At 34.4% G+C, this 19,938-nt stretch overlaps 2 protein-coding genes and 1 long non-coding RNA gene across 6 annotated transcripts in view; 2 read left to right on the plus strand and 1 right to left on the minus strand.

Annotated features, from left to right (window-relative positions):
* Window positions 1-19,938, plus strand: part of LOC145725779 (phosphatidylethanolamine-binding protein homolog F40A3.3-like) — a 276,881-nt gene that overhangs the window by 20,811 nt on the left and 236,132 nt on the right. The window lies entirely within an intron of this gene.
* Window positions 2,000-14,315, plus strand: LOC145725775 (uncharacterized). The gene is made up of 9 exons (XM_081974624.1): window positions 2,000-2,034; window positions 2,088-7,118; window positions 7,230-7,436; window positions 8,991-9,330; window positions 9,492-9,689; window positions 10,877-11,017; window positions 11,076-11,262; window positions 11,666-11,831; window positions 11,900-14,315. The coding sequence occupies exons 2-9, from the start codon at window positions 7,051-7,053 to the stop codon at window positions 12,429-12,431; spliced, it is 1,839 nt and encodes a 612-aa protein (XP_081830750.1). The 5' UTR covers window positions 2,000-2,034; window positions 2,088-7,050; the 3' UTR covers window positions 12,432-14,315.
* On the minus strand, window positions 15,334-19,403 carry LOC145725789 (uncharacterized). 4 transcript variants are annotated; one of them, XR_014177401.1, is made up of 5 exons: window positions 18,171-19,401; window positions 17,521-18,122; window positions 17,313-17,460; window positions 17,033-17,260; window positions 15,334-16,974 (listed from the first exon to the last, which is right to left on the minus strand). It is a non-coding gene; the product is annotated as an uncharacterized LOC145725789 (long non-coding RNA). The 4 variants fall into 4 exon arrangements; XR_014177399.1 differs by having other exon boundaries at window positions 17,033-17,460; window positions 18,171-18,279; window positions 18,402-19,399; XR_014177400.1 differs by having other exon boundaries at window positions 17,033-17,475; window positions 18,171-19,403.

Below are 19,938 nucleotides of genomic sequence, written 5' to 3' on the forward strand. Positions count from 1 at the left end.
TCAAAAACCGTTTTCCCATGTTAATCTCCTAATAATATACAACATACATATCAATAAAAAATAAACTTATTGTTTTATTTAACTTCTATCTACGTTAGGTTAGGTTAGTTTAGGTTAGGTTAGGTTAGGTTAGCTTAGGTTAGGTTAGGTTAGGTTTAGTTAAACAAAACACAGAAAGGAGCTGACGCAGGAGTGGCAGACGAGGTGGAACTCGTACCAAGGATGGGCTAAAACCTTTGTCAAGGATGTTGACAAGTGGATAAATCGTAAATGGGGAGAGACAAACTATTTCCTCACGCAAGCGATGACAGGGCACGGCACTTTTGGGACCTACCTTCATAAAATTAGGAAAAAAGAAAATCCCACCTGCTGGTTTTGCGAGTTACCTGACGATGTGTCACATATAGTTGGATTTTTACCTTTTGAGAATGACGTCATCTTTTTACATCTTTGTTTATCGCATATCAAACATATGAAATAAACAATTTTAGCAAAAAAGGCACGTTGTTAATTTTGTCGTCCTGTCAAATTAAAAACGTTGACATTTACTGTCACTTTGATTTAAACGAATATCAAAGGTATAAAAATGCTGCGCTACAATGAGAAGGCCCAAATGCTAATTCTAAATGTGCTGCTTTTTTGGAGTACGAAAAGATACAGTTTCCAGATGTCAACTGAAACTCTCATGATCACTCATTTTTCAAAGCATTTGTAGGTTAAAATTTGTGATCTAATTCCAGACATGCGTGTTTTTTCACCTGCTTGACGTCATTCTCAAAGGGTAAAATTTTGACTATACCATTTTCCACTGCAGAAACTTTTCGGATAAACGAAAACTGGCGGCCGAAAAATGGGGACAGACAATAACGGAGCCTAATATTCGGGACGTAATGATGGAATCAGAAGAAGGATGGAATATAGCTGCTCAAATGATATCATCTATAATGAAGGAAAAGGCAGACTATGAAAAGCGGATAAACCCGTAAGAAACAACAAAGAAGTTGGTTTCCACCCTCCACCTGAAGTAATGCTGGGAGGCAGTTTCCGGAGTGGATAAAGGGTGAAGAGAGGGAAGGAGTTTAGTTGGTCGGCCTAGTAGCCCCTAGTTCTAGCGCCCTAGTACCTAGGGCGCTAGAACATCCGAACATCAATGCCCTAGGTCTGCATAGATAAGCATTCTCTAAACCTCTATAAAAAAAAAAAAAGGTTAGGTTAGGTTAGGTTAGGTTAGGTTAGGTAAATGGCATATAGGTATATGTAGGAAAAATATAAAAAATATGATGATGTAACAACAAATGTATTTAAGGTAAAGACTAAAGAATAGTACATTTTCTCACAGTGGAACCGTCGCCGAACCCCATTTGCACCGTCGTACTTTAAGCCAGGTTAAGCGTGGTTTAGAATATGACAAAATAGGTAAAAAAAGTCACAGTCTGAAGCACGCTTAATTTAAGCTTGGCTTAATTTACTACGGTGCAAATGGCGGTAAGTCCTCAAATGTTACTGAGGACCGAGGGGTACTGTACTATTAATCACCTGTATTGTCACAATCTGAACCAAACTTCATTTAAGCTAGGCTTAAGTACGACGTTGCAAATAGGGATTATTTTATATTTTATTAGTATAATGATAATGGCGTTTTTGATTCGCATGTTTAGTGCAAAGCTGGTGTTTACTGTTTCAATTAATTTTTCATTTTAATAGAGCAGGATACATTAGTTTTGCACTAAACTTGCCAATCGAAAACGCCATAAGAATGGTGAGAGGTGGAGGGTGGAGGTGAGACATATGACAGCATGACAGCAATATGCATATGACATATGACATATGACATATGACATATGATGCATAATTGCATATATTATGTACAGAACTACAACACCACGCCTTACCTACAAACAATACAACTCTCTATTTGGTTGTTTTGTTATTACTGTTATTTGTTTAATCCTTAAATTTATTTGTGTAAAAAATGTGTCCATATCTGACTTTTGTGATGTTCAGTGGCCTTAAATCTTGAAACCCTATACCTAGGTAAAGTAAAATGTAGTTAGTGTATATGATGTAAATAATTAATTTTATTATAGGGTAGTGAGTGAACTGGAGGACTGGTTTTACTCTGGGTCTGATCTTGGAAAAAGGGAATGAGAAATATTTGATGCTCAATTTCAGTAATAAAAAACAGTCTGGAGTCTGGATTTGCATATTAACTATTTTCTGTAATAGCACTGTGGGTCAGATTAGTATTTATTTGTAGTTCATTATTGGTATGTAATGTATTGTGGTTTTAGCTTTTGGGCAATTTTGGATCATTTCATTTAATTTATTATGTGTTATATGTAGTTTATACTGTCATGCCAGTTACAGTTACATTATTAACATCAGTAGGTAATTAGTAACTACCTCAGTAATTACCATATTAATATATGTATGATTTAGATATTTTTACTCTGAACTTTATTGCAAAATAGGGTTTACAGTATAAATATTGATAATAATATTTACACATCAGATATTAATTATACCCGGGTTCTGGGTTTACCCAACTTCACAGTCCTAATCATAAACTTAATTTTTGTCAATAACAACACTTGTAATTAAAGTAGTCCAGGTTACTTGTTTACTATGGGTTGATATGGACAAAAATTAAGTTTATGATCAGGACTATGGAGTTGAGTAAAGTCTGTCTAAGATGCTAATTTATGTTCTGTTATATTACTGTCCTGGTGCTGGAAGGTAGCAGCTATGTCATTATTTAGGGTGTGGGATGGTTGAATTTAAAGAGTAAAATAGGTTTTTAGGTTTGTAGTATGCCTGTTTTTTCCAACACATGCTACATGGAGCCTATATAAGGACAGTTTAGGCCAAGTTGTGTTTTGACTTCAATTTTTCATCTGGTGTGTCACATTTAAATCTCAAATAATTAAATCAGTCCCTAAAACCAACTTAACCTATGTCAAGAAAATAGTCATTAGTTTCACTTTATTTGCAATAGATTAATGCCTATCTTCAAACAAAGCCGCAAATCTATGTAAAACATTCATATTTGTTTATGATAAAATGCTGCTTTTTCTTAGGGATTTTAAAATAAACAAACAAAATAAGGTTCTTATGCTGGATAAATCTGCCAACTTTGCCCAAACTATTCATTACGTTTTGTTATTTATTTTATGGTAGTTTGTAGAAATATAATAATATAACACATAATATGTACATATGAGTGTAGTAATAATACGTTTTTGAATGAATAAAAGTATACAGGGTGTCCGGAAAATACGTGTACAACGTTTGACGACAGACTCCTGACGTCAAAATATGTCGATCTATCCAAAATTGTCTCGTTTAGCCGGTAGAGGGCGTCAAAAATTTGTAAAAATATTGGGTACAATTTCATTTCTTAAAGAGTATTGATAAGTGTATTCAGCAAGATGGCGGTCATTTTACACATTTGCTTAAGTAATGTTTTTGGTTTACTTAGTTTCTTACAATAAATAATTTCAACTTTATTATACCTACTTTGATGTATGCAGGTAATTGTAAATTTTTTTTTTCTGGCGAAACAGCTCATCCACCGGGAAATATTAAAGAGGTAAAATAGCTTCAAAATACTTCCGGTCACTCGACAAAAATATCTGGGTTGTCATAACGCCGTTCATATAAAAAATGAGGAGAAATGTTGACGTATTATATCACTTTTATAACACTTCCACTTATTTACAGCCGGTGACTATACTACTAGAAAACGTCATTTTATAGTATTAGTCTACATACTAAAATTCATTAAAATCCATTAGCAGGTTTTCACGTAATTTAGTAAAAACCAATATTTTTACAAATTTTTGACGCCCTCTACCGGCTAAACGAGACAATTTTGGATATAACTAAGTCGGCTTAGATCGACATATTTTGACGTCAGGAGTCTGTCGTCAAACGTTGTACACGTATTTTCCGGACACCCTGTATATTTTATAATCATTATGTGTATTTTTGATATAAGCAGATAACAAACAAGTATTGTTAAAAAATTTTCAAGTCACATTTTTTATGACATCTCTTGCTGGGGCATTACACTAGTCATCTTATGGCGTTTTCGATTGGCATGTTTAGTGCAAAACTCATGCATTGCCATACTATTTCAATGACGTTAGATAGAGCAGGATACAGATACATGAGATTTTGCACTAAACTTGCCAATTGAAAACGCCATTAATGTTGAATTGCAGATTTACACACCAAATATCTAAGTGGGTGACGGTGACCAAGTAGCATTTTGCATCCAACCATTATGATATACAGGGTGACCAAGATATCGATGCATTGCATGGGGATCTCCGAAACCGTCGGTTAAATTAGAAAAAAGTTGCGCAATCAGGGGGCCATATACATAGCACTTTCGAAAATCAAGTATTTCTTTTCATTTTTGAGATATTTAGAAAGAAGTGATTTTGCCAATTTTCGAAGTTATTTCAAATCATATCAAAAAACAACAAAATCTTTCTCATGGCACCTTTTTGAGGTCTACAAGAAGGTGTCTATGGAAATTTATTACAACGTTTCGTTTCTTTCAAACCATCATCAATTTTTGTATTTCATATGGACTGAAAAAAAGTACATACAGTATTAGATAGCCCTTTTAATAGCGAATCCTATATGGCCCCCTAATTGCGCAACTTTTTTCTAATTTAATCGACTTTTTATTTTTCTGGAGTGACTTATTTGCCATAACACAAGCCGGATCATACATAATTTTATCTACTACTAGCACGGTAATGATCCATTACATAGCTTCCTTTGAGTTACATAATGATCGATTTTACTACACTAGTGCGATAATAATTGATTTTATCGCACTAGTGCGGTTAAGCACCCTAAAGCAAGTTATAGTTAAAAAATTGCTAATTTTTGTGTTAATCGTAGATAAAATATTGTACATTACTCGTGTGGTATGGCAAATTTATGGACTCGTGTGATCACCACAACTCGATCTGCGATCTCGTCGTGGCAATCCTTCCCACTCGTGACTATAAAAATGCTCATACCACACTAGTAATGTAAATAACTATTATCCGACACCTCCACAACTTCGTTAAAAACGCATTTTTTTTTGATATTTTTAGCGTTTTTGTTCAGCTTATAGTGGCAGTGAGTTATGAATCAAAATCAATTCAGCTTATGGTGGCAGTGAGTTATGAATTATAAGTCACTAGTGAGTTATGAGCTATATAATTCAATTAAAATGAGCATAGTTATGCTGCTATAATGATGAGATCTTGGATGAAAAAATATTTATGTACCTTAGTTTTTTTACAGATAAAGTTTTTTCATATATTTTTAAAAAATATAATTGTAGCGCTAGTTAATGGCCAGAAATTGATTGAAAAATGGTCTGAAACTAAAGTCATTCCACTGTAGATCACAGTGAACATATTATATTGGAGGTAAAAGAAAGCAATTCAAAAAGAAATTATCCGTTTGATCTATGTACAGATTGAGACTTATTAGGCAATGGACATTTTAATAGGGTATAGTGAAGTGAATCTCAGGTACTTTATAAGTACTCATTATAATGGTATACTCCTGTATTTGTAGTTACTTACTTCTTATTATACCTATAGCTACGTACTTTTACTGTACTTTTAAGAGAATGCCAAAAAAATTGACTGTCCAATAAGAGCTATAGTGCCAGATAAGTAGATGCAAATAGCCAATAGTGGGTGGGTATATGTAAGTATTGCAATTTTTAAATAAAAAATAAATAACAAAATTTATAAACTAAAAAAAAATAATAAAAGAAAAATGTTTTTTAAGATAATTTTAAGTTGTAATAATTTTATTTGTAATAGCCAATTTGGACTAGAATGCTAAGGTGTGGTATCCCATCAAATTGATATGTTTTCTTGATGGGTTCAATGTTAGGCATTTACTATACTTGCCTTTATATGCCAAAGACAATAAATGCCTAGTTTAGATTCACGTAATATTATTTTGTCCAGCTCTACATTGATAATTTAACAAAACAAAAAAATTACAATACTGCAAATTTGTATTGTCAATTGATTTCTATACAAAACATGTAGAATACCTATATCATAATTTCTAACGAGTTAGCAAATCAGGAACTCTCTTAAATACAGTTTAATCCTTTTGGGTTATAATTTTTAATTTAGAGCTACACAAAGTGTAAATGCTTTGGCAAATAACAAAATGATACTCTCTTGAATTTCAGGTCGTAATATGACTTGCCTTGTCAAATAACATCTATACTTACTTACCTAAATCTAAACTAGGCATGCATTAAGTTATTGTTAAATAATTTAAATAATGGCAGGTATGGGCAAATAGTAAATACCTATAGATAAATAGCAATAATTAATCTTGAATTGTTTTGCTATTTGCCATGGCACTTAGTAAAAATGATCAAAAACTTCTATGATCAATGTTTTTTGTTTATACCTTGAGTATTTTGGTATTTTCAAGTTTATGGAGCTACTGCAAATCATGTAAAGGACATTTGTGTCAATAATTGTAAGTGTCGTAATTTAAAAACTAAAATTTTCTAATTTCTTCCATTTCATTTTGAAGCTCCCGCTTTCTATATTCCTATGAAATTTAATTTGTCAACTGTCAATCAACACATCCACCGGTAAATACAAATCTACCACTCGCCATCCCCAAAACCTTTGTTTTTCTTTGTGCAGTGTTCTGTTCATCCTTTTCTTATCTTAACATTGTTATGGAAATAAAATGCACTCTTCTATAAGAGAACATTACAAAATGAAACCATTTCTTAGAAAACCGTTAAAAATTTTCATATAAATTGGGCGTTTTTGATACATTCTTTCTTTCTGGTCTTGAGCGTTTAACGATTGAGTCAGAAATTTTACATGCGACTTTTCATTTTGTGATTGCAATTTGATCCTACATTTACCATTCGAGCGATATTCCTAAATAGATTTCCAAAGCGATATTACTGTTTACTAATCCTGTTGTTGTTTTAGTGTTTTGATTTTTTTAAATAGGTATATAGCAGCGAACATCAGGACACTCATCATGGATGAGGGAGTAGTATTCCACGACGGATTTTCCTACAAAACTCGTCGCAGAACAGTTACCACCAGGTAAAAATGTATTTATTTGCATAAAACAACTCGCCATATCATAACACTTAGCTCCTGGACGGCTGACCATATCACTATATCTTATTGAGTCTTATTATTGTCTATTTATAGGTATCTTGTTTGCACGAAGGACAGAAGGTTGGGGTGCAGGGCTTCTGGAAAAGTGTCAAATGGTGAGGTGACGGTTATGAATGCACACCACAATCATCCGAGGGAGGCAAGGTACCAAGAAGCTGAAGCATTCAGGGCACAGCTACGGGAAGCTTCTGTCACCCAGCGAGGCACTCTCAAATTTATTTACGACCGTGTAGCTACAAGGTAAGATAATTCTATATCTATTAAGAAAATAGCAAAGTCTGTATTCAGGGTGTTTATTCACGTTTTAATATGCAAGCTTAAATCGCGTATTCTACGTCTAAAAATAACTATAGTTTGCTATATAAACCAAATTTCAAAAATGCTTCATTAAAGAAATACAGGGTGTTCTTTAAAGTTTTGTTTTTTTAAGTTTTACTTCTTCAAACTTTTTTCTGTATTGCGTCAGTAATCTTTTTTTATAAATTTAAAATCCTTATTGAATGCTTTATTTTTGGAATATAGTTTAGGTACATAGCAAACTAGAGTTATTTTTTAGACATAGTATTTAAGTTTGCCTACTACTCCTTTTTTGGGCTTCACTATTTGTAATTGAAAATACTTAAGTAGCCATTTGAGGTAATTTAAAAAGTTGAATCCAAAAATATTCCTAACCTCAAAATAAAAGGGCTACAGCTAATAATTTCTTTTTTCTAATGGATCACTGGGTATATTGAAACATTTTCGGAATGTTCTCAAAATTCTGCTAATATTTTCTAGAAAAAAATTTGGTTTTTAAATAGTTTTTCGAAATATTGGCTATTAGAAAATTTTTATTTTGTCTTGTGACAAACTTTGTTTACCTATATACAGTGCCATCATTTCAAAACTTCCCACCCTCACTACTTTTTTCAGCAAACAAAATTAGTTGTGACCAAACAATATGTCAACTTAGATATCGAGGGGGAAGTTTAAAACTATAGTGGGCTTTGTATTTTAGATTTCGTCCCCTTGCCCTTAGGTGCCCTCACTTAAAATTTTTAAATGGCATCCCTAGCTTGTAGCACATTATTTTAAAGGTCTTAAAAACCCGATACAATTTTTACTAAAACACAAAATCAACAAAGTTTTGTTAGTTTTTTTAATTTTGATTTTCAAATTTGTTAAAAAGTCATGAATCGGGATTATGAAGACCTTTAAAATAATGTGCTACAAGCTATAGAAGTGCCATTTAAAAATTTCAAGTGGGGGCAAGGGGACAAATCCTAAAAATAAAATGCACACTGACTTTAACTATCCCCCTCGATATCTAAATTGAGGCCTTTTTGGTAAAAACTAATTTTCTTTGCTGAAAAACTTGGTGGGGGTGGGAAGTTTTGAAATGATGGCACTGTATGTAGTTAGAATGCAGGTAACAGGTAAAATCTACAGATAAGCTAATTGAGCTATAGTTGATGTTACTTGAGTGTCATTTAAAAAATGTTTTCTAAATGTCATTTTATTAAGGCCATGATTAGGAAACTGTCCTCCCATTTAACCAAATCTGTATCTCTAACCTTTTTCAAGATCTCCATAGGAGCCCTCCTTATCCTAGACACACTGCTAAAGTAAACTCCTGCTCACAAAAGGATAATTTTTCCTTGAGGTTTGGAAGCAAAAAATACATAAATTATTTGATATTTATAGAAAAGCGAAATTCAGTTCTGTTTTTTTTCAAATGGATCAACAAAAAGATCAACATTTGAGCTCAATAATAGCAACAATATTATTGTTCATGTCCCAACTCAATTATTTCAGACACCCAGAAGGTGCTTTACATGTACCTTACAATTCTGTAAGGTCATCCATGTGGCGGTGGAAGCAAGCAACAACTCCAAATGTGCCCACAACATTACCAGAGCTGGCTGAAATACTGCAGACAGGTGAGTGGCCTAGATATGACAGCTGTACTAATGGCCCTTTCTTTTCAGGGACAACTGCGGCTGGTGCTCATAGGGCTGTCGTTTTTGCAAATGAAGATTTCATTCGCAACTTCGGCGACTCTATGTACAACTTCATGGACGGGACGTTTAAAGCAGTACCACGACAACCTGCTTTTGCTCAAATATTCACCATTTTTGCAACATGTATGGACCATGTAAGTGTTTCCAAAAATGTATTTCCTAATTTTTTAACTCCCCCAATAATCATTTTATGCAGCTGTCACCCTTTATACTTTTGCTAATATGAAGTGCTTTTTAAAAGTGTGGAATCTCAGATGCTATACAAAATAATATACTATTATTTTCTTTAAAATAGGCATTTCCTGTCATACACATTTTCATGGAAAGGAGGACCAAAGCATTATACGACGCAGTTTTTTTGTATATTCGCCAGGCATTTCCCTCTCTCCTCAACAGAACAATCATAACAGATTATGAAGCTGCGCTTGTAGAATCCCTGCGAGAAAACTATCCACAAGCGTCATTAAGAGGGTGCTTCTTCCATTATTGTCAGGTTAGTTGGTGTAAAAAAATGATATTTTGCTTTGGATTATAAAGGGTTTTGCATTTTTTTTCTTTTTAAAATATGATTTGGCTTATTTTGTCCTTAAAACAATAATCATCCATATTTAATTTTTAATTCTATTCATAGAACACATTAATGTAATATTTCCTACATGTGAAATATACAGGGTGATTCACGCTGATGGTAGATATATTAGAAGTATCTAGAGAACGACTAAATACCTATATTTTCGTTGAAATTTGAAGTCTAGCCTAGGTTGGGTCCAAACTCTCTATCTAAAATATTTTGGACTTTGCAGTGTTGCCGCAAAAATATTGAGCTGTTGTTCTCTAGATACTTCTAATATGCCATCACCGTGAATCACCCTGTATAAGTAGATAATCTAAATACAGTGCGTTTTTTTTAACGCGCAACATAGGATTTTACGTGTTAAATTTTTAAGCCCATGTTAGACCATGTTATTTTGGAACTGCAGGTCTAAAACTTGACGGGTGTGTCTTTAGTACCCTGAAGCTTAAGTAAGTTTACCAATTTGGTCTAAAAAGTGATTAAAAACTGGCAAAAAAATCATTTTTTTGTCGAAAAGATTTTATCGTTTTATACTCCCTGTATGCATTGTTCTTTTTTGTTTTTGATATCGACAGGGCAGGTAGCAGGTAGAGTGACATATTTTGACTGCATCATGGCCCGACATCTTTTGAACGTCAAAAGGGCATTTTATGATTGTTTGGAATACTGTTTGGCTTCAAACGGAGGTCACTTTGAACAATTCACTTATAAAAATACTTCTTTTGTTCTTAACTTTCTTGATATAAAGTTAATGATCACCCTGTTTTACTTTCTACGCCAAATTTTACCTGCTACCTGCCGTGCCAGTATCAAAAACAACAAGCACCTATCATACATACAGGGAGTATGGAAAGATAAAATCTTTTCGAAAAAAGGTGATTTTTTGCAAGTTTATAATCACTTTTTAGGCCCAATTGGTAAACTTGCTAAAGCTTCAGGGTACGAAACAGCCACCCGTCAAGTTTTATACTTGTAGTTCTAAAATAACATGGTCTGACATGTGCTTAAAAATTTAACACGTAAAATCCTATGTTGCGCGTTAAAAAAAACGCACTGTATGCAATCATTTGACTATCAAAAATCAGATGAGGTTATTTCTTAAACAGGCTGTGATGCGGAAAGCGAGGACCTTAGGAGTAATGAGAGCCGTCGAAGAAAATCCCCACGGAAAGGCTTTACTTCGAAAATACTACGCCTTAGCGCTTTTTCCTGCGGACAGGATGGAAGAAGCTTTTGAATTTTTACAGGTATGCATAAAAAATTGTACTTTTTTATTCAAGAAGACTCTATTTCTATTATTTTTAGGATGAACAACTGCGTGAGGCTTTTCAAGATCTACGAAATTATATAAGACGGCAATGGATGGACCGAGTTACACCACACCATTTCAGCGTGTTTCGGGAGCGCCACAGAACCAATAATGTCATGGAAGCCTACCACAGAAGACTGAATGGAAGACTAGTTAGACATCCGGGTATTTGGGATTTGATGGGTAAGAGCATTTTGGTTTTAATTATTTTTTTAAGCAGGGTTCCAAAAAATATGCTATATTTATTGGTTTGGTTTTAAGTTGAAACTGAACGAAAGGTGGGCATGTACTTAAAATTTACTTGAAGCTAATATTAATTATCATGGTAGAATTTTTGCTGTTTTTTACGGTATCTCTGGAATAGAGATGCCCTGATTGTAGAACCGCGGAGATAAATATTGATGTGGGTTTGTGTTTCCTCTGGTTAAGCCATCGGTATGTCAAATTGCTAAGTGAAAATTTAAATTTACCCACTTACCTAACAAATTTGACCGTCTGTGCTTACTTACTACAATTATTCTGTAAATTTATCATTAGTCTTTAGAACCTCTGCTAGCACTTTTTCCAAATCTTAATTTTATTTTAGAAACGCTTATCGACATTCAAAATATTGCGATACTGGAACTGCAACAACTGGAACAGCAGGGAAGAGTCTTTCGGGTAGCTAAGCGAAACGAGGTATTTGACAGGCGATTGACACAGGCATGGGACAAGTTGGCCGATGGTAGATTTAATTTACAAGACTTCTTCAGGTTTGTTGTGTGCTGATCTTCCTGTTCCTGTTTCCAACGATAACTTTAATCCCTTTTTGTTCTTGTAGGCAAGCTGTTCATTTCATGGAGAACTTCGATGTCCAACTACAAGAATGGAACCAAGACGTACCACCTGAAGAAGAAGAAGAATTTCCCATAAACTTCCCAAATATTTTTGATCCTCCTCTGTTCCCCAACAACACATCCCAAACCCTCCTTTACCACCACTTCCATCTCGTTCACCCTCTCCTCTTCCTGACTTTAATATTTCCAATCCAGTTCGTCCAACCCTCCCTCTTAATCTCCCCAGTCCACCGCGTTCACCCTCTCCTCTTCCTGATTTTAACATTTCCAATCCAGGCCGTCCAACCCTCCCTCTTAATCTTCCCAATCCACCTCATTCACATTCTTCTTTCTTTCCACCCCCCTTGCCGTCACCCGAATTTAACTTTCCTATTTGGAACCTCCCAAGTCCTCCTCTCCCTCCCCGTACTCCACCATCTCCAGAGGTACCAGGACAAGGCCAAGGTTTGGACGAAGACGGGAGCGAAAATGAACCCTTTTTTTTTAATATTGAAGAAAACCGTAAGTATAACTTGAAATGTATATATTATAATTGTAGAGTAAACAATAATATTGTCACGAATGGAAAATCCATTGATTGAAAAGATGGACTGATTAACTTAAAAAACATCGAGGATTGCGAAATGTTAAGCGCACGAGGCAAGGTCGCATCACGATGCAACCGAATGTGTCATGCACCGAGTGCACCGTATCGGTGATGAATCACCACCACCTGCTTTGCAGAAATATGAAAAACAAGCGACAATAACAAACTGCGTCAGCCGATCAATCGGGTATAAAATACGCCGATTTTAGCAGTGTTGGATAAGTGTGAACCGATCAACGGTAGTGTGACCAGCTGACCCGAGAAGTCGTAATGTCGACTCTCCTCGGGAAAAGATTAAGTTAATTAGTCAGTTCTCCAAAATTGTTTAAACGCAAAGTGAGTTTTTTTTTTTTTGGAATGTATGATGTCATATTATCCCCAAAAAGCGAGTATAATCTAGTCACATTGTCATGAAATTAATCCAATTATTTTTTAGCGCCATGAACTAATAGGTGTGATAAAAAATGTTTCGCTGAAGAGGCGAGTATTCCTGAGACGACGCTCCGACAATCTTGTTGGTTGATAACAAGCACACTAACATAAAAGTTCGACGTTGTTTACATGACTAATTGTGATTACGCGGTGCATACACGGGATTCCTTGCTTTACAGCATTTGGAAATGAATTTCACACGTTCCATTTTTTATTTTTTAATGGAAAATGGATCGTACCTACTAACAAATAAATAAAGGTTACAAATGATGCTCAAATTAATTTTGTTATCAGACATAATATTGTATATTAAGCCTTAAGTAACACATACTAACCTTTTGTCTTATATTTCATGTAACACTGAGGGCTATGTAAGAAAGAGGCGAACTATGATGAGCCATTATTGTTGTTGGAACTCCCGATGGGCCTGTGCATTAATACGAAGGTCCAAGCTAGCCGAATCATCGATTCATTGATCGACCCACACCACAAATATTTATGGAACAGTGATCACAATGGTGTTCAGTGATGTGAAATGCGAAGTGTGGCTCATAGGACTAAGCCTCTATTGAACTTTTCTCAGTGTTGCGATATTTTTTTGTTCTGCCATTGCCGGAACCGAATATTAGGTTTCTTGTTAGAGTAAGTACTAACTTATTATTAAGACATGATTGTAAGCTTAACTGAGTACCATGAAAATACTCACATATGTAAACCTACTAACCATTTATCATAATACCTTGGTATGTACGCATGTACATTTTTGAATTTATGTTAACGATATGTTTTTTTCTATTGTTTAAAGTTTTTATTATTATTCATATAAAACTGGGGACCAGTTTTTCTGGGGCGGAGGCATATGTCACGAATGGAAAATCCATTGATTGAAAAGATGGACTGATTAACTTAAAAAACATCGAGGATTGCGAAATGTTAAGCGCACGAGGCAAGGTCGCATCACGATGCAACCGAATGTGTCATGCACCGAGTGCACCGTATCGGTGATGAATCACCACCACCTGCTTTGCAGAAATATGAAAAACAAGCGACAATAACAAACTGCGTCAGCCGATCAATCGGGTATAAAATACGCCGATTTTAGCAGTGTTGGATAAGTGTGAACCGATCAACGGTAGTGTGACCAGCTGACCCGAGAAGTCGTAATGTCGACTCTCCTCGGGAAAAGATTAAGTTAATTAGTCAGTTCTCCAAAATTGTTTAAACGCAAAGTGACCAAGCCATTGCCCGGAAAAGCTAAGCCCTTAGCTATGATTATGTAAGTACAATTGTTAATTGTCAACCTTTTTGTATATTTTACAACCGTATTGTGCATCCATTTGTGTATTCCGTATTTAATAGATTTAAGTGTTATACAAGGAAAACTCAGTGTTTAATTCCATCCCTAAAACTGAGATCCCGGCGCGACGTTTATCGTCGCGAGTCAGTTTAATTGGTGAACCCAGAAGGGCTCATAAATTAAACGTGACAATATTTGTAAAGCATGGGAACCTGATCGTCCCACAACACAACACCAGGAAGAGACCAGTTTTCTCCTGTTATGCAAAGTCTGTTTGATAAACATCGTGCAGTACGTGTTGCATTGTCGGCACGCGTTTTGTGGGAGCTGCACTTCAAGAGTTTTTAATGAAGCAGCTGCGCGATGTCCAGTGTGTCGGATAGTAATAAATAAATCACTAAGGCCACTAGCTCTTTTTTTTGTAAATCACAATGTAGTTTAATGTAATATGTTATTGTTTTATGTTAATTTGTATATTTTTATTTGTATATTTTTATTGTTAAGATTACCATAATGGAACGTAAATTGATCTTAATATTTGCAAAGCATTGCATTAGCAAATTTGATTTTTGACCGTCTTATTTTTGCAAAATACATGTGGTATATAAAAAATATTGTCAGTATTCCGTAGCTGTAATACTTTGCAAATGTAAAGAACTGAGAAATTAGTTTTATGTATATTGTATATATGAACTTATACTTTATGCTTATAATTATATACCATTTATATAAGTACATAACGCTCATTGTACTGTGAGGGATAGGGGTTGGGTGTTTAGATTTGAGGAAGTCAATACGGTTCATGTGTTGTATGAGCGGTATGACCTTACATTATATTATACTTTTTAAACAGAATAATTTGAATTTGTATTTATAGTGATTTTACATTGATGATAAGTTTGGTTTTATGTATTTTGAAGTGGATGTATATTTTTTAAAACAAAAGTCTTTAACCCATAACATCCATAGAAGTGTAAGGGATAGGGGTTGGCTAGTTGGATATTTTAAGGTTTCTATGGACGTTATGGGCCTTGCTATGGAATTTATAGTCTTTGTACTGGATAAAATATGGCGTTCTAGAGGTTGATATTGATGAGAATATTGTAATGTATTATATATATTATAAGATATTGTATAATACTTCCTTATTACACCACATAAAAAGTTTGATAACTTATTACTATTACCGTTTTATTTTGGTTTAGAAAGAAAATTTATATTAGGTTTTAAAATCGATGATATTACGAAATAACTATAAATTGGCATGTCTATAAATATAATACATTTGTCTACTTTATACTTGAATTAAAAATGCATGATTGTTTATTGTTTGTTGTTTGTAATAAAATTTTGTAAGAATTATGATCAAAAAGTTTTTTTTTGCTCTTAAGTGATTCCCTCTCATAGCAAAAAAGGTAGGTACTTTATTCTGTAAACAATTGTGGGTATAAAACTACTTAGTAAATACAGGGTGTCCCGCGAGGTAAGGGACAAAATTTTACTATGAGTTCTTTAGGTAAAGTCGAGTCGAAAATGTCCTATGAACATGGGTCCGCAAATGCTTCCTTACCAAGATATGATTTTTTTAATTTAATAGTGTTATTGTGCCAAAAACTACAATGATGCAGGAAAATAATTTTATTTAAGAAAAAAAAATTTATATTGCTGTGAAAATAATTGTTTACAATAATTGCTCAAAGTGTCCACCTTTACATTGTAAGCATAGTCTAGCTCTTTTAATGATGTAGCTGATAGCTGTCCCAATAACACAGGATAATACTATTAAATTTAAAAAAATCATATCTTGGTAAGGAAGCATTGGCGGACCCATGTTCATAGGACATTTTCGACTAGAATTTACCTAAAGAACTCGTAGTAAAATTTTGTCCCTTACCTCGCGGAAGACCCTCTGTATATATCACATGAACACCCTCACTATCTTTTTCAGCAAGCAAAATTACTTGTGACCAAAAAAACACATCAACTTAGATATCGAGGGGGAAGTTTAAAACTATAGTGGATAAAATTTTTAAATGGCATCCCTAGCTTGTAGCACATTATTTTAAAACCCTTAAAAACCCCGATTCATCACCGTTTAAAAAACTGAAATCGGGTAATCCGTTCTCGAAATAGGGTCAAGATGACACAATTTTTACTAAAACACAAAATCAACAAACTTTGTTAGTTTTTTCAATTTTGATTTTCAAATTTGTTAAATAGTAATGAATCGGGGTTTTTAAGACCTTTAAAATAATGTGCTACAAGCTAGAAGTGCCATTTAAAAATTTCAAGTGGGGGCAACCGGGGGCAAAACCTAAAATACCATGGCCACTGATTTTAAATATCCCCTTCGATAACTAAATTGACGTGTGTTTTTTGGTAAAAACTAATTTTCTTTGCTGAAAAAATTATTTTCAGGGCGTTACACCATTCTGATCTGTGTCGGTTCAAGAATTTCTGTGGAAGCCTTTATAAAATATTGATTTTACCCGAGAGTCCGCCATTACTAGGTCATGGCAAAACGTAATATAATAGTAAATGGTAGTAAATTAATAGTAAAACGTGTCTCTGAGATCGCGTATAGTAAATTTAGTTTATCACTTAAGTTGAAGATGGCGCCCCCATTGCGTAGGTCCCCTGTTGGCCAAGCGCCATCTCCCCGACTAAACGTGTACTTCGAAAATTTTTAAGTATATCCATCGCGCTTGGATGTTTGCGACGATGCCACTTTGTCAACTATGTACCTATAACTTGAGAGTGCAAATGATATTGTAACATAAAGATTACACTAGGTGCCGTTACCCTAAGTCGCCCCGGTCTCCCCCAGTACAATGTTTGTGTCAGCAATATTGGCGAATTGGGGTCATGATGTGAGTATAAATACTGCACCAAATGCACGTACAGATTACCGAACTCTGGGGTCTTCCCCAGAGGGAAGTCACTGACTGATCTCTGGGTTAGTCTGGGTATGCCTATTGTGGAACTTAACGTGGAGCAGTAGGTGACCAAGTGCCACACCCTAGATCAGCCCTAGCAAAGGAAATAGTGTGGGCGCGCAGCTTAAGTTGCCGTTCCAGCTTACCTCCCTTTGTTAGGTTCTTCACGTCTTTGCCGGCTCGGTGAATGCCCTGGGACCTAAGTCTAGGGTTCATTCACCACCGCTAAAGCGCTGCCCTCCGTGTATCTTCAGCCTAGCCAGTTCACATCATGCTCCCAGCCATCTTGACCATCTGGGGGTAAAATAACTATCTAGACAATAAGGCACAACTTACTTAAATAAAGTGGGTTACCTGTGGAATCCTGCGTATTCTTCCCCCTCAACCAACCCTTAACGTGACAATATACTCAAGAAAATGCACTAACATTTTTAAAAAATTTAGACTTAACCCGAACAGCCCAATACCAATATCTACTATATTGCTCGTAACTAACCTAACCTATAACTTATAAAATCATTTTATTTAATTACTTAATTAGATACTTCAACAACCGCCATTTGTACCGTACTTTAAGCTAAGCTTAAGTTAAGTGTGGTTCAGAGTGTGACTTTTTTCACCTAAACTGTCACAGTCTGACCCACACTTAACTACGGCACTAACGGACGGCTTAGTAAACAGAGCAAAAAATATTCCTAACTTCGTTACACTAAGATACCTAATCAGTGATTCCAAAAAATCCCTTTTATTTACATACAACATAGGTACAACAAACAAAACAGTTATGTTGTGTTGAACCTGTGGTTGAACTTAAACACATGAACAAAAGAAAACACAACACAAAAGTCACTAAACCAGATAACTTTGATAGTGATCATACCACGAGATTAACCAACCCAATTTTCAATGTTCTGACAGGTTTTGTCCACTACTGTAACTGTGATTCTCCTACAAATCTATTTGAATAGTTATTATAGTTTACTTATGATACTAAAAGTACCTACCTAATTCACCTGTTTAGAAAGTCGAAATTCTGATGTAGGTTGTGGATGTGGCAAGTCCAACAAAGTTTGAACAGTGATATCTACCCATTTATGAAAACATGTCACTCTACTAAAAAAAAAAGAACAATATAGGAGGTGGTTTTATGTGCTAATTCAACTTGGTTCAACTTTGGTCTGTGTTCCATGATTTTTCACTTATCAACACTTCAAATGTGTTCAAGTTTTACTTACAGGCCTGAAGATGATTGATGGTTTGTATCAACAACTAAAAACCACGTTTGCTTGAAAAACTAGCTGGAATGAGCTGCAAAACAAATTTATCTATTGAAGGGATACTGATTTGAGGTTATGGTGCGATTTACTTTCTTACTTAGGACATCTTGTAGATTTATCCCCACTAGCTAAAATGATAAACTGTAAGACTGGTTTTGTAATAGTGATGTTAGTCTGTGTTTAACAAATTACCTATTATTATTATACGTATATACATATGTATATTCTGCACTAATAATTTATCACCTGCTTGCAAATGTTAAAACTATATATTACATTATAATATTATACATAGGATACAAAAAATGTAAGCTGATTTTTAAAACCACTAGAATAAAAATTAATGAATGGTTGAACTTTATAGGATAAGAAATAGGAATAATAAAAAAGTTTATTTTAAAAATGATTGTTTTGTCAGTAGTTTTATAAATCCATGACCTTATAAATACCTACTTATATATATAATTCTGTCTTTGTCAATAATGCATACTAAATAATAAATAACATAATAATTGGAAACCACTTTTTTACAGACATTCTCAAATGAGAGAATCAGATAAAAAATATAATGATTGAAATATGAAAGTTATCCGGGCTTATAACCCGTGGTCCATTGGCGGCTTATAAGCCCGGATAACTTTCATATTTCAGTTTTGACCGGCCGTGAAAGCCTTCATAGTCTAATATAATGATTTTATGAAAGATATATGAGTAATGAAAATAAAGCCATATAAATCAAGGGCAAATGCTTGAATATAAAGAGAAAAATCAAGTTGAAATTATTACATTGATCTGGTGTAGGTTGGTAAGAAAGACTATAATGTCTCTGGAGAATTTTCTACAATATGTTTTCAACTCTCATGGATCAAGAAATGAAATTCTATGAGTTAGAATGAGCCAAACCACAATTGGAAGTATTCTGTTATTATTTAATTAACGCACTAATCACACCAAATGCACAGCACATGCATATTTCATATTTCCTCATACATTGCCAAAAGTCTGTGACAAAACCAAGGCGAAATAGGCTAAAATATTATTGCATACTTGCAAGCCCCATTCTATCAATGAGCTTCACCTCCATTCATGATTTTCGAATCAGATTATGAATGAACGTGTGAATGAACTTCCATTCTTTATCAAGTTAGAGTGGAATAATGATAGAAGAAAACTGTAATAGTTTACAGTTTTTTTTTGCTGCAATATTGTCGACAAACAGATCAATTTACAGTTTCCTTCTGTAGCGACTGACGTCACACTCCGGCAGCCATTTTGAGTCGGATGAGATTTAGGTTGCGTGTGGTTGTCCCAGAAAACTGTTTTATAATTGATAGGTAACTGTCAGTTTGCTATTATTTATTATTATTTAATGGGTGAACTAAAACTCCTGGCCTAATGAAAAGGACCAAATTTATTAAAAAGTCTCATCACGCCAACCAAACGGAATACTTTTAAATTATTCTTTCTTCTACTTTACTTTTAAGCACAATTGTTA

This window comes from Ips typographus, linkage group LG3 (assembly GCF_016097725.1).
Source record: "Ips typographus isolate SLU linkage group LG3, UJ_Ityp_2.0, whole genome shotgun sequence".
NCBI classification, from domain to species: Eukaryota; Metazoa; Arthropoda; class Insecta; order Coleoptera; family Curculionidae; genus Ips; species Ips typographus.